Genomic DNA, 14,558 nt, shown 5'->3' with positions numbered 1-14,558 from the left:
GCATATTGTCATTTCAACACAAACAACAGAAACAGAATCCAAAGAATATTTATTTCATTTAAATAATTTTAAGTTCATTGTGAGACATCTGATTTGCTTTGCTTTGCTTTTTTTGCTTTTTTGCGAATTGTCATTTATTAGTGTGATAGTATTCTGGATGTTGGCTGGCTGGAACCCTGCACCAGAGAATTCATGTAAGTGGTTGAGGATGCACTGCAACATGACTGAGACAGGAGCAGCTGAAGCATGGAAAGTGTGTCAGTTGGGGACGGGGGAGAGAACAACAGTGAGCAGAGGGAGAGAGACCACTGACCTGCTCAACCCTGACAGCTTAAATATCAGAGGGGAGTAGAGTTGCAGAAAACATGCCCTAATGATAGTCCCCTTCTACCTTGCAGGGACTATAGAGGAATATTTCAGAAGAGGAGGGATGGTAAAGAAGGTCCCCATTCCCTCCTCTTTGTTCTCCAGAGCTGATCCTCACCCACCCAGTACATAGGTAGAAAGTGCTTAGGTATACAGTACAGAACAGCCTTGATTGGGGAGAGGGGGGAAATGTGCTTTAGAAATAACTCCCATTAAGAATGGCACTCATATATACTGTATACACATATTACTGTCCCAAGGTACAGATTGTGGGTTGCAGTAGGCAGCTGGCTCCATTTCTGAGCCGGCAGTTGACTCCTTCCTCAAGTCACTATTTTGCAACATGACCAGACTCTAACTCCTGGACTTTGACATTCTAGTACAAAACAAAATAGAACACGCAAGTCTAAACTCAACCCAGAGATGGATGAATGAATAAGTACCTTGAATCCATCAAAAACAAATGCTTGTTCATCTGATCCAAGCTCTTGATCCGGTTGACAACCTGGCTTGGCCCAACCAACCCTCATGTCTCCTGCGGTCACTACTTCAAACTCAAAATACCACTTTCCTGTTTTCACTGCATATGTCTTCTCTGTGCGGAAGATCCTAAACCTTTCCATCATACCACAGAATACATCTGGTCTTGCAGCTGCAAAAATTAAAATATAATAAACATTTATTTATTGTTGAAAATACGAAAGCAGCCGGTTGAAGGAGCTTCATCATTGTGGAGGTCCCAGCTTTGCCCAGTTACCCAGGAGCAACTTTCATTGAACACAAAAGGTCTTCGTTTAGAGTAAACAAGCATAGGATTGCAGTATAAACTTCTGATAGTGAAATATGTTTTGGACCTAATCATCCATTCCTGACAGCACATCAATGCTTGCTGCAGCATATGAAAATTGTAGTACAAAACATCTGGAGGATGGCTGTCATAGATGCTGCTGGAAGGAATTTTTTTATTTTGTCATAGATGAGCAACTTATAACACCTCACTTGAAAAATGTTGTGTAATAAGAAATCTTGTTTAAGCAGAGGATATAGTACTAGAAAACAAAATGAAAACCAGATTTGAGATAGTTATTAATGCCAACTACAGGAGCTAATGGGGGGGGGGATGAGAACATAAATAAGAAATAATGTTTACAATTTTCCCTTTTATTTACTCATTAGGATGATTTCCTTTAAGAACTAAGATACCATTCTAACTGAATTGGAAACAACTTCCAGCACGGTAAGAAAATTGTCAAAATCAAGGAATCATGACTGACTTGAGATGTGACATGCAATCCTAACCCCACTAAGGCCCAAAGAATTTCAGTAGGACATATGTCTGAGTTGACATGGTTAGGATCGCAATCTAACATTCTTAACCATACCCAGCTTCCACGGGGCATTCCTAAATTCTGTTAGTATGTAGCACACCTTAAGAATTTGGAGAGAGAAAATTATAAAAGTTGCATAGTTATGATGAAAGCACTTGTATTATTGGTCCCGTGCGCTTCTTTAGAAAAAGCAGAATTTCAATACCATGGTCTTGATCAGGAGCCTCAAGGTTATAACCATAGCCAATGAGGGTACGAACTGCTTCCCGGAGACTGTCTTTGTTTGATTTCTTGGTGCGATCATCAAGAAGGGCATAGGGCACAAGTCGGGGGTTTCGACGGTTCTTCACATCCTGAAGAAAGATAAAATCAATTAATTACAAAGTCAAGTTTTAGCATATATACATGTGTGTGTGTAGTGTATTAGAAGATCAGGACTGAACCAAAATATCTGATGCTTAGACAAAGAGCAATTAATTGGTACAATGAATATTGTACTTAAAAATGGGCTAATTCTGTAAAAATCACAAGTATATAAGTGTACTACTTATTTAGCTACAAACACACACAAAATTGGTTGTATGTGCATATATGTGTGTGTGTGTGTGTGTGTGTGTGTGCTTCTTTTGAATCAGCTTTCATACTTTGGTTCAGATATCTGAACACAATATATCTGTGTATGCCACCAGGCAGAAGAGGTGTCTGTACAAACATACCACAGTTTTCATCTTCAAAATATGCACACCTGGGAAAAGATTGAGCTACTTGTATTTGGGGGGGGGGATTATTTGCCCTATTTTGTACTATGATATCTGAATGACGTTACAAAAACTGTTTCAGGATAAGCAGTCCTTGCATAATATAGCAGTAGCTGAGCTATTTTCCAAGGCAAAAAGCAAAGCACCAGAACCATCATGACTTGGATTTACTGTTTGTATGGTATTGCCAAAGCAGAGAAACCATGCTATGTGTTAGGCAACCTGACATGTATGAAAGTTATCAAAATAAGTTAATGTTCCCATTTACTCAGAAAGGGTTCATTTCACTAAAAGGCATTTATCCATGAGAAAATATCCTTTTAGTATATGTATTAGAACAGAGGTCAACAACCTTTCTGGATCAGTGAGCACATTTCAGAGTATGAGAAGGTGCTGGGGTTGCCAGTCACAAAATAGTTACCATGGAAGCATGGCATAACACAAGATGGCTGCCATGGGAGGCATGGCATAAAACCAAATTAGTGTAGAGTTATTGCTGTTCCCCCACCCCAATAACTTCATGTTTGCTGTCAATTGTGTTCTGCTGGTTCTGATTGTGGAGACTGATTCCCCTGCACACACAAAACCCCACACAAAAATGCTGTTAACTGTTCCCCAGTACCAGGAAAAAATATACAAATACACACACACACACACACACACACACACACACACTTAACATGTACAGAGTCACATAACCATCTCTCCCTCTCTCATACAGATTAAACATACAGGCTGCATACCTCTCTCTCTCTCTCTCTCTCTCTCTCTCTCTCTCTCTCTATCTCACACACACACACACACACACACACACACACCACATACATATATCCTCCTCTCTCTGCCCAAGTGGATCTCTCAATTACACAAACACCCAAACATTAAGAAAAGCACCTCCAAAGGTGAAGGAAGTGCCTGCTACATCTTTTTCATCCCAAAAAAATGCACGAGGACCATCAACCTGCCCACAGGCACCACTGGGTTGGTGATCCTTGTAATAAAACCATGCAACCTATGGTTAACAAGATTCACTCTAAGCCCTATAAATAGCTTTTCCAATAAACATGATACCGTGAGGTTTGCTTCACCCTCAGAGGCGTACTCCATTGTCTCTCAAGACAGACGGATGGCAACAAGAACAATCTTTCATTCTTTGTTTCCCAGGGACCTTCAAAGGGTATAGCGAGTCTACATTGCCATGCAACATCTACCGTATTTCCTTTGGTGGACAATAGTGAACCTAGTAATGCATCTATTTTGGTTTGTCTTCACTATAGTTGGAGAAGGTAGAATGAGGTTCACTATGGCAAAGTACGAGAAGCTGCGACCCAGCCCAAAATGGAAACAACCAAAGCCATGGATTCTCAAAAGAAGCTCTATCGCCATGAGCAATCAGCCATTGTGCCATGTGCTACAGCAGATGGAACAAGATGTATTTTTACCAGCTAGCCAGAATCTCTCATTTCATGGTGAATCCAATTCTAGAATAGTCACTCTTTGTTGTGCGAGCACAGAGGAAGATGGACATTCCCATTTGCATTAAATGTGACTATGAAGTTCAACATGAGAGCATTGTGATGCATACTGTATCAAGCACCAAAATGAACATCTGTATCAGTTGCGCATGCAAATCTGCTTTGATGGACTGTGGTGTTATGATGTGGATGAAATAACCATCCACATCATAACACCACAAGATAAAATGTAACCAATGCTACCACACCCATCCATGATTTCTGACACTGATATTTGTTATTGACAGCCATCTTTGATAGTTCGTAAGAAGAGGAAAATGGGGTGGGGATAGAACTCATTGCTATTTAATTCCATAGCACTTTTCAGATACCTGAAGATTGATGAAGGTCTTCTTTTGTATAGCACCAATCCTGAGCAACTGAAATAACTGGAAGACTATAAAATTACACCTCTAGACTTAACCTTTGTAGGGGACAAAGTCCTACCGGTATCATCATTCATATTTTGTCCATTGTGCATGATTTATTTTTAACTTATTCTAATACCATATTTTTGCTCACTGACTTACCCTTTTACTAGATCTTAGAAGTATAACGAAGTGAAAATTGTTATTATTATTATTTTAACTGCAGCACTGTATGTACTGAACAAAACTTGAAGTGAAAGTTTTGGTTAAGAGATTGAACAAATTAACAAAATAGAAATTTTTCCTTCTAAGGAAGGAGTTTAATAACAAATAATTTATTAAGAATTGTTGGTGAAATAAATAGTGTCTGCACCAATACTGTCACACCATCACAAAACATGGAATTATATCAGAAGGGATGTTCCAGCGGGAGTGAAGGGAGACATGACTACCTGACTTACAGAATTGGATGCAGTTTGGTTGTTTAATGGCATCAGTTTACAACTATATATCTAGAACAGTCTTTCCCATCTCTGAGTTCCCACACATTGTAGGACAAAAACTCCTATCATCCCCAACCATTTACCATGCTGGCTAGAGATAATGAAAGTAGGGGATTCAGGGTTGGAGAAGACTGCTTTAGAACATGCTCATGAAACAGATGCCTACAATCTGGATGTGTTATTTTGAAATTTTGTTTTTGTTGGCTTCTCAAAGATACCAGGACAGCCAGCATGAGCAGCAGAACTCTAAACTAGATGGTGTTCTTCTTATGCTATCGAATATTATGTAGCTTAATCATGTTTCATGTTTCATTTGACCTCCAGAGAAAATCAAGCTTTCACCTACCCAATAACATTTTGAAAATCCAAGTTTACAGTTCACTCCAATATATCAATAGACTGACATTGGAAGCCTATAATCAAATACAAGCATGAGAAACAGCCAGTAGACCTAACAGTAATGCAAAGATCTCACTCCATCTCCACCTAGCAGTATTCTTGGGACAGTTATGTCAATTTATCATCTGGGGAATTTCTACTCTCAGCACTCCATCTTACCCTACAAATATCATAGGGTGGTGACTGAAGAATGGAGATTTTCTGCTGTTGCCCCTGTACTATGGAAAGCCCTTCCCTCTGCCATACGTGAAGCAGCAGCTATCAGTTGCTTCAGACATCTTGCAAAGACTGTTCTGTGAGACCGGATCCTGTTTTATATGACTGAATATTCTGAGTTTCTGTTTTATTTTATATGTTTTTTAAATTCCTGGTTTTAGACTGTGTTTTTGTATGAAAGCTATACTGATAGGGGGGTTTTTTTAGACTGTAAACACCACTTAGAGATTTTTTTTAATGTTAAGCCGTATATAATTGAACTACCACAAGGGTATTTGCTTTATAGCTAGCCTCCTGTGATAGCAAGGGTCTGGACAGGTTGCTTGTATAGCAAGAACGTACCATACATCTTAGAAAAATAGGTCACACGCTCAATTTAAATTAATATTTCACAGCAAAACTTTTAGACTATTAGGGATGTTTGTGCGCTACACACCCTTGCTCCAGATGCTCACCTGGTACCTTTTCTACAAAATTTAACCTTCCTTTCACTTCAGAATTCTATGGGAAGTGCTGAATGAGTAAAGTTCTAAGAAACTTATTATAACATTTAATGACAGCCTCTTATAAAGAGAGTAGTCACAACAACTTGAAATGTGTAAGAAATCAGTCCTCTCTTATTATGAGATGTACTTAATAACTGAAAAGAAAAACAAGTGTCATTGCTTCCCCCCCCTATTCTTTACATAGATTCAATGCCATAAAAATAAATCTAGTAAAATGCAGCAACTGCATTTTAACAAAAGATAGAAAATGTGAAAGGTACATAGGATCCAGTGGTCTACTCCTGGGGCTTAGTTCTTAAAGGCAAACTGGATCTTAGTCACAAATCTACCTCTTCATAATATGCACTGTTTTCATAACTTAGAATTTAGGTGGATTTTGAAATGTACTGTTGAAATTAGTAATTAATTAAATAAATGCATGCTATATTAAATCTTGTAAGATTGTATTAACTCAAATACGACCTAAAATACAATACACCCTCCTATAAAGGGACACTGTCAAGTATTTTCATTAAGTTCAGAATTTATTTTGTGTTTGATCCAATAGTGCCCTTCTATACACAAGAGGGGTCCTTTCATGAATGCAAGGGCCTTCAATCCAGCAGAGGCTCTTGCTAATGGAAGGGGTGGTTTTCATGAATTCCCCTTTGATGTTTCCTGTGATTTTCTGGAGGGTCCCCAAGCCACTGGAGCAGATTTTCAGGGGTACAGGAGGGAGTGGGTATCACTAAGAATCACCTCTCCCCCTTCCATTAGCAGATGTTGGGAGTGTCCTTTTGGTGGGCAGAACACTGGGAACACTGGATCTAACCTTTTACCATTGCAAACCAATGCACTTTTAAGAAGCTGTGCCTTACTTACAGTACTTACTTGTTTGTGATCCCTGCCATCAATGTTGTCAGCACAGTTCTGTGAAGAGGGCATACTAAATAACGTGTGGTCCTTCTGCTGGCTGGCTGGCTGGCTCTGCAGCAGCAGAATAAAAATACTGTGTACAATCATGCATAAACAGCAGCTATTGCTCTTGAAAGGTTCCTTGGGAAGAAGTGGTGGATTCCATAGAAGAAAATAAGGGATTTCCTGAATAGATTCTAACAACAGAAATGAGTAATAATAGGGACATAAACTACTTGACAGTATCCCTTTAATTTTCAGTACGGAAAATAAGAAAATTCAGCAAAGCATCTGGGTCCATCATTCAGTGAGATTGGGTTTACTTCTTACAGTAGTTTCCATGATTGATTAAAGGTGGAACTAGATCATGAGAGGGACACAGAGCTGCCATTGTCCTGTGGCTCTTTCCTCTTTTCCCTGTAATATCTTGTTTAATCATGGTATGTACGACATAGCAAGAATGCATTTGTTTACCACCAATTCCCTCCTCAACTTCATCAACTGTCACTGCAATGATACCACATCATATCACATGTTGTGTTAAACAGCACAAAGAAGGAGGGTGACATATATTTCTACCCTAAGTGTCTTTCGAAAGATCTTTCCTATAAATTGCATGCATTGAAAGATTGTTCCTTAATATGATTTCTTCATTTGCTAGAAAAAGAGCTATGCGTCAAAGCACTTCGAGCCAACATATTGTACTGTAACATCTCACAGTAAAATCCAGCTATGACAAATGTAACCAGTGATATACTCCATTACGGAAGCTAAGCAGAAGCGTTAGTACAGATATCAAATAAAGGGAAGCAATGTGTTTATGAAAAATGAAGATTAGAGTCGCAATACCATTTTTTATTTTCTGGGTCAACACACGTGGACCTAGCTTGTTTGAAATTTTGCTGGCCCAGGTCCATGTGTCATGCTTCCATCAGTCCTGGGTTGGCTTGGCTATCCTACTCATCTTCTCTGCTCACACCCCAATCCACTTGGGCATGCCAAGCCACTGTGTACATCTCCCGGTTTAGACTACTCTTGGCTCTGGCTTATTGCAAGTAGCATAGCCTCTAAAGAGGGCTCCGACTCAAACATTTCCAGTTTCCACAGCTTAAAACTTTTCAATGCAACAGTCAGTTGTGATGCTAGTTTACCACACTCCCCATGTCATATATCTGCCATGAGTGGCTATCAAGAATGCAATGTTACTTGGAAGTTAAGCTCCACTGATTTTAAGAAGCTTCAGGGGTAGGCTTAAGATTGGAGGCCTAGTTACAAAAAAATTCTAAAAAATAGCAATATGAGAGATATTTGACAAAAACTGTGGCCATTTATTTATCTCTATTGTAAAGACTACAGCAGCCTTCATAATTTCAATCAAAATGTCTATAAGAAATGAAATATGAAAAGGTAAATTAATCAACCAAAATACTGATACCGGTAGATGCTTAACGCATTGTTTACTGAAGTACTATTGTGCAACCATGTTCAGTCATTATAATTTATACTGGGGCTCACAAGGACTCATTCCATGGCTCTTTTGAATGACTAGGTCATTCCTGAATAATGGGAAGTGATACTTAATGGGATTGCATTGAAACACATTTAGAACAGTTCCTCTCATTACTAAGTATCTAGTTTTAGGAGAACAGTTTCTAGGTTAGAAAAAAAATTATGCTCAAACACTATTATTCTCCCTACTTTCTCATAACTGTAGAATAAGAGAGAAACTCCAATTTCCGCCCACTCACCACCCATAGTTTTGTAGCCTTTATAGAATCCATGTATCTTCTGATGGATGATGAAAATTGTGCAAATAAATCCCAGGAAAATGTTTTTAGGGTTTTATCTAGATTGCTGGGTGTTTTTTTAATCACAAGAAAACTTGACTCTAGAGCTCATCAGTTCCCAAATTTCAATGGTGGACATTCCTACTCTAGAATGAACTATGTGGAATGCCAACTTATTTCCATCATTACTACATGAAATCCTTGCTGTGGTATATAACCACATACTGTGTTCAAACTTTTATTGGTCGAAATGTTTATTGGGTGAAAATAGTCAGCAATAACACAGCAACAGAAATACAATGGAGAGGTGCTTACAAGAATACAAGAAATGCAGGAATGCATATAGTTGCAGCAAAAGAAAAAGCTCTCAGACCAACAGAAGGGAAGGTGTTTGTATCATATAGTTGACTTTATTTAAGCAGCGTCTCCAGCATTAAATAATGTCAAAGGATATATGTGTGTGTGTGTGTGTGTGTGTGTGTGTGTGTGTGTGTGTGTGTGTGTGTGTGTGTGTGTAAGCTGCTGAAGCTCCAGCTTTCAGCTAAAAGGTAGCAGAAGACCACAGGCTTCAAGTAGCTTCCTGTCTGGAAACAAAAGGTATTTGCAAATTTCCCACAACATGCTTAAAGATGAATACACAATCTGGAGCCAGTCAGCTCTAGCAACTGGTTTATATGCAGCAACTAATGGCTCTGGAAGATAAAGTGCATCTTGGTTTACTTCAAAAGATGCACCCAGCCACTTCAATGCAAACTGTGTGCCAAGGCCCCATGACTCAAAGTCCCCTTGTGGATAATAAATAATAATAATAATAATAATAATAATAATAATAATAATAATAATAATGCAGTTGTACCTTGGAAGTCAAACGGAATCCATTCCAGAAGTCCATTCGACTTCCAAAACATTCGGAAACCAAAGAGCAGCTTCTGATTGGCTTCAGGAAGCTTCTGCAGCTAATCAGAAGCCGCAGAAGCCCCGTCAGACGTCCAGCCTCCAAAAGAATGTTCAAAAACCAGAACACTCACTTCCAGGTTTCGATAGTTCGGGAGCCAAAGCATTCAAGATCCAAGGTACAACTGTAACATGTTATTTATACCTGCCCATCTGGCTGGGTTTCACCAGCCACTCTAGGCAGCCCCCAACTGAATATTAAAAACACGATAAAACATCAAACATTAAAAACATCCCTAAACAGGGTTTTCGTTCAGATGTCTTCTAAAAGTCAGAAAGTTGTTTATTTCCTTGACATCTGACAGGAGGGCGTTCCACAGGGCGGGCGCCACAACCAAGAAGGCCCTCTGCCTGGTTCCCTGTAACACTCTGTAACCCCTTGGCCGGGTAACTGTGGGGCCTGAGGCCTGTCCACAATGCTGCCCACTGAGTAAGGTATGTGGACTTTCAAAAATCAATCTGCATTAACGTCAGGTGGGCATGCAGACGTTGATGCTGCTTGAAGTTTTCATTACTTGACTGAGGCACAGACATTTCTAGTGACTTAAGTAGTTATCATAAACTAAGGTTTAATACAGATAATTGATGAACAATAACCTAGAAATACATAGCCTCAACTTAAATATGATAGAAGGATGTAATTCACTGTTATAAATATATTTTTCATAAAAATGAGAATATGCATGTGAATTTGTTTTGTTGCAGTTGTCATCACACTATAAAGGGAAAACATACTCTTCTTTTAATGCAAGGCATGGATCTCAGATAAAAAGCTGATGATTGTGTCACTGCAAAAACAAAAACAAAAGAAACCTCTACATCCCAGTTAGAAATAAATAATGATGATGATGAGCTATGATTATGTTACGGCAAAAAGCTTGTTACATTTTGAAAATTACTTTTCTATAACATAGTGGTAATTTAGTTACAAAGGTTGTATTCATTAGAACTCAGTTTTCCAACTGTGAAATGCTACTGTACTTTTTGGCAGGACTGAAGATGCTTATTTTTTTTAGTATATTGGGTGTAGTAGCTTCATACAATGACAATGTTTGGATGTTAAATCTCAATTTACCAAACTCAATACATATACAATACTTTTGCCTATGTATGTAGCCTCTTTGTTCCTTTCTTCATGCTGTGACCAAACAAACCAGGAAGTCTTCAACTAAGAATAGCTTCCTGTTTTGTCTAAACAAGGAAACTATGCTTACAGCATCGGAACATGCTGGGATATTAAACTATGGCTTGAAATTGGATTTAAATACTAGTTTGTTCCAAAAGTAGTAACCATAGTTTCATGGGTTTGGTTAATTAGAGGCTTTGTGGTTTAAATGTGACTTGTGCAGAGTGAGAGGAATTAAGGGGCTTAATTTACAGTGGAAAGGTTCATTCATAGCTCAATGATCACACTTGCAACAGATTTCTATAAAAGTTTTTTTGTAAGGAAAATTATATTTATTCAATAATAATTTACTATACTTTATTCCCCCCCCCAATAGAATGCACATGCACACACCTCACCCTGGTGCCATTCCTTGGAGACTGAGGTCCCAACTCAATGGAGTGGTAAGGTTAAGAAATCATCCCAGAACCCAGCAGATTTTAATAACTATCACCCAGTTGTAAATATCTCCTTCCAAGGAAAGGTTCTTGAACAAGTGGTCACCATCCAGTTCCAAACTATCTAGAACAGGCACCCCCAAACTTCGGCCCTCCAGATGTTTTGGACTACGATTCCCATCTTCCCCGACCACTGGTCTTGTTAGCTAGGGATCATGGGAGTTGTAGGCCAAAACATCTGGAGGGCCGCAGTTTGGGGATGCCTGATCTAGAACCATTTCGATTGGGGTTTAGGCCTGGTTTTGCCACAGAAACTGCCTTGGTTGCCTTGCACAAATATCTCTACTGGGGGAAAGGGGGTATGTGTGTGTCCCTGTTGATTCGCCTTGATCTCTTAGCAGCTTTCAATGCCATGAAGCAAGGTATTCTTCTGGAGCAGCTGTCTGAATTTGGACTGGGTGGTATACGGTGTCGCAATGATTCCAGGCTTACTTGGATTGCCACCCCCAGAGTGTGATTCTTGGGGTATCCTGCTCGACTGTCTTCAACTGGGGGTTCCAAAGGGGTTGATCTTATCCCCCTTGCTGTTTAACATCTACATGAAGCTGCTGATCAAAGCAATCCAGAGATTTGGGGTAAGTTTATATGGGTAGTTGTCTTTGAGCTATTATAGCCCTGGTCCATAAATACCACTTCTCCCCCATAGTAATCAGTTGGGAACTGGGCATTTTATGTATCTTGCATTGTTAGTATTTTTAATTTTCTCTATAGTTTTTTTTAATAGCTTTTTATTGGGCTTTATAAACAAGCATCATAGTATAATAAATACCAGTAGTACAACTAAATAGACCAAGCCTTCTCATGTCATCTGTATATCACAAAAATAACACAATAAATTTGAAATAATATCTATAACGTAAGTGTCATTATTAGTAGTTAATGTGTAAGTTTGGTTTGGTCAATGTGTAAGTTTGGTTTGTGAATTGAACAAAAACAGAGGGGAAACAGGATAGAACAGAACTAACAGATAGCATTCAGCATTGCAGAGCTAAACACCTAATCAGGAGCCCTTGTGGTTTTGCTTAGATTAAGTATTGAGTAATTGTCATTTTTGCTCAATGAAGCAATATGAAGTGTTGGCATACTGATGAACGTGGGTTGAAAGTGAAAATAATGTACAATTTACATTTACATCAACCAGATTCAGCCAATTGCTGATGGGGGAGGGGGAATTGTTCATTTTCTGAATTACTGCCATATGCCAGTATTAAACCACATTTCGGTAAAGCCATTTTTTTATCTGTCTACAAGTCAACCATAGTGTATTACAAAATAAAAATAAAATAGAAAAATTTCTTCTAGTAGCACCTAAGAGACCAACTAAGTTTGTCCTTGGTATGAGCTTCCATGTGAATGCACACTTCTTCAGATACACGAAAGCTCATACCAATGACAAACTTAATTGGTCTCTAAGGTGCTACTGGAAGGAATTTTTCTATTTTATTTTTATTTTGTTTTGAAGGCAGACCAACACGGCTACCTACCTGTAACATAGTTTATTAGTTAATCTCTCAAGGAGGGCTATTTCCCAAACTGTTTTGTACCAATTATCTAGTGTTGTGCCAAAAAGGTCTTTCCAGTATCTCGTTATGTTGCGTCTTGCCACTTGATATAAATGGTTTATTAATTCTTAATTGTGTAAATCTGGATTGTTGTTTTGAAGGTCTGTGAGTTCTGTGAATGTTTTACGATCCTGATTAATCAGAGGTTGGCTGAAAAGATTCTACTTTTTGGTGGTCTTTAAATGTTTTTGAGATAGCTATAATCTTGGAGTTGTACCATGTTTGTGGGTGAGTGATCCTCTCATTAGGTCATTAAATAGGTGGACCATATATGGTAACCATGTTTCTTTGAATTGTTTATAATACTTGGAAGTGAAGCCATCTGGTCCTCAGGTGAATTTTTTTTTTAAGAACAATGTCAATTTCTAATAGAATTTTCTCTCTGGTTTTAAATTGTATTTATGTGTTGTAGCTTATTGTCAAGTTGCTTAATATTAACAACAGACCTCAATGCAGCAATCTTCTAGGTTCAATTTTCATTTAAAAAGCAAAAAGTGGAGGGATGGGCTGTGGGATTCAGAGAAGTGGAATGAGTTGGTAGGATTTAGCACCCCTTTCCAATTCTCCTTTGAGGCTTTAAATCATATCCCTCCCCAGCTTCAGACATGATGGGTACAGATACTGGTCTACCTGCATCACAGGTAGAATGAATAACTCATTCAAATTTAAAAGCTGTAAGTCAAATCAATCAAGTGACTGTATTTCAGGCTTAAAGGAAACATAAACAAAACTTTAATTCCCCTGATCACTGCCACTTAAATCTTCAGATGACATGTCTGATTCCCAGCCACAAATAAAAGCATTTCTTAGACACAGAATTCCAAATGAATCCATTTGTTCTAGGTGGCATATTAAAACAAGTTTTGCCTTCTTTAAGTAGTTATCTAAGCCCCTAGAAACTACCCTTACTTGTCTCCAAGGAACCCACCACACCTACCCAAATCAAATCCTGATTCTCAAAGTGGTTATTCCAAAGTAGTTTGACTAACTATGGTGTTTATTACTTCTGGGAGATTTAGCACTGTAAATCAAACATACAATCAAAATATGTATTTATTTACTTTTATTTTTTTATAAAAAAAATGTTGCTCATTCTTCCTTTCCCAGGGCAACCCAAAGCAACTTTAGTGAAAATAGAAATTGGCACGAAGTCCAGTAGTCATATTCATCTGCTTTACCACCCACCCTCAAAATATCATTTAAGTTCCACAATATCTGCAGTTATCAGTGAATGTTCATGCATCCACAAGGGACTTACCTGCTGGATTCCATATGTCCAACCCTGCCTGATACGATCTCTTGCCCATACATTGTGAGCATTCTCTGCAAGTTTATCAACCATAGCTTCCTGAGAAGGGGTCAGTTTGATACAACTCAGATCCATAGGAGCAGGCTTGTATCCACTAGACAATAGATAACTGTTAGATGAGAGTAAAATACTTCAGTGAGATCACTGTCTCTCAACATTTTAAAACAGCAAAACAAGGTGACATACATGAGGTTTATTATAGCAAAATGCTGTTCTGTGAACCAGAATCATATTCAACTCATGCGGTCTTAGTAGGCTACTTGAACAGCTGCTAGTATTATTACTATTATTATAGTATACTATTATTACTATTATTATAGTAACTAGTATGACAGTGAAGTGTTTCATCACCAATTAAAAATATTAAAATTTCAACCATGTAATAAAAGATGATTGCACTCTTTGTTTACAGTTATGCTGAATGTTTGGGGCCAAGCATTTTCAGCATGAAAAAAAAGAGTCTGATTTTTC

General features: G+C 38.4%; 1 protein-coding gene across 5 annotated transcripts in view; it reads right to left on the bottom strand.

Annotated features, from left to right (window-relative positions):
• Positions 1-14,558, bottom strand: part of RYR2 (ryanodine receptor 2) — a 251,063-nt gene that overhangs the window by 123,007 nt on the left and 113,498 nt on the right. For 2 of the 5 annotated variants that reach the window (XM_060272866.2, XM_060272867.2), the window contains exons 24-27: positions 14,037-14,196; positions 6,829-6,924; positions 1,900-2,047; positions 810-1,018 (exon numbers count right to left, since the gene is read on the bottom strand). In XM_060272866.2, coding sequence (XP_060128849.2) covers positions 810-1,018; positions 1,900-2,047; positions 6,829-6,924; positions 14,037-14,196 — 613 coding nt within the window. Of the gene's footprint in view, positions 1-809; positions 1,019-1,899; positions 2,048-6,828; positions 7,038-14,036; positions 14,197-14,558 lie in introns of those variants that run through there. The other 3 variants (XM_060272868.2, XM_060272869.2, XM_088666461.1) reach the window with 2 other exon arrangements.

This window comes from Zootoca vivipara, chromosome 3 (genome assembly GCF_965207765.1).
Source record: "Zootoca vivipara chromosome 3, rZooViv2.hap1.1, whole genome shotgun sequence".
In the NCBI taxonomy this organism is placed as follows: Eukaryota; Metazoa; Chordata; class Lepidosauria; order Squamata; family Lacertidae; genus Zootoca; species Zootoca vivipara.
Note: the sequence above shows the minus strand (reverse complement) of the source record. Positions and strands in the feature narration are given on the sequence as shown.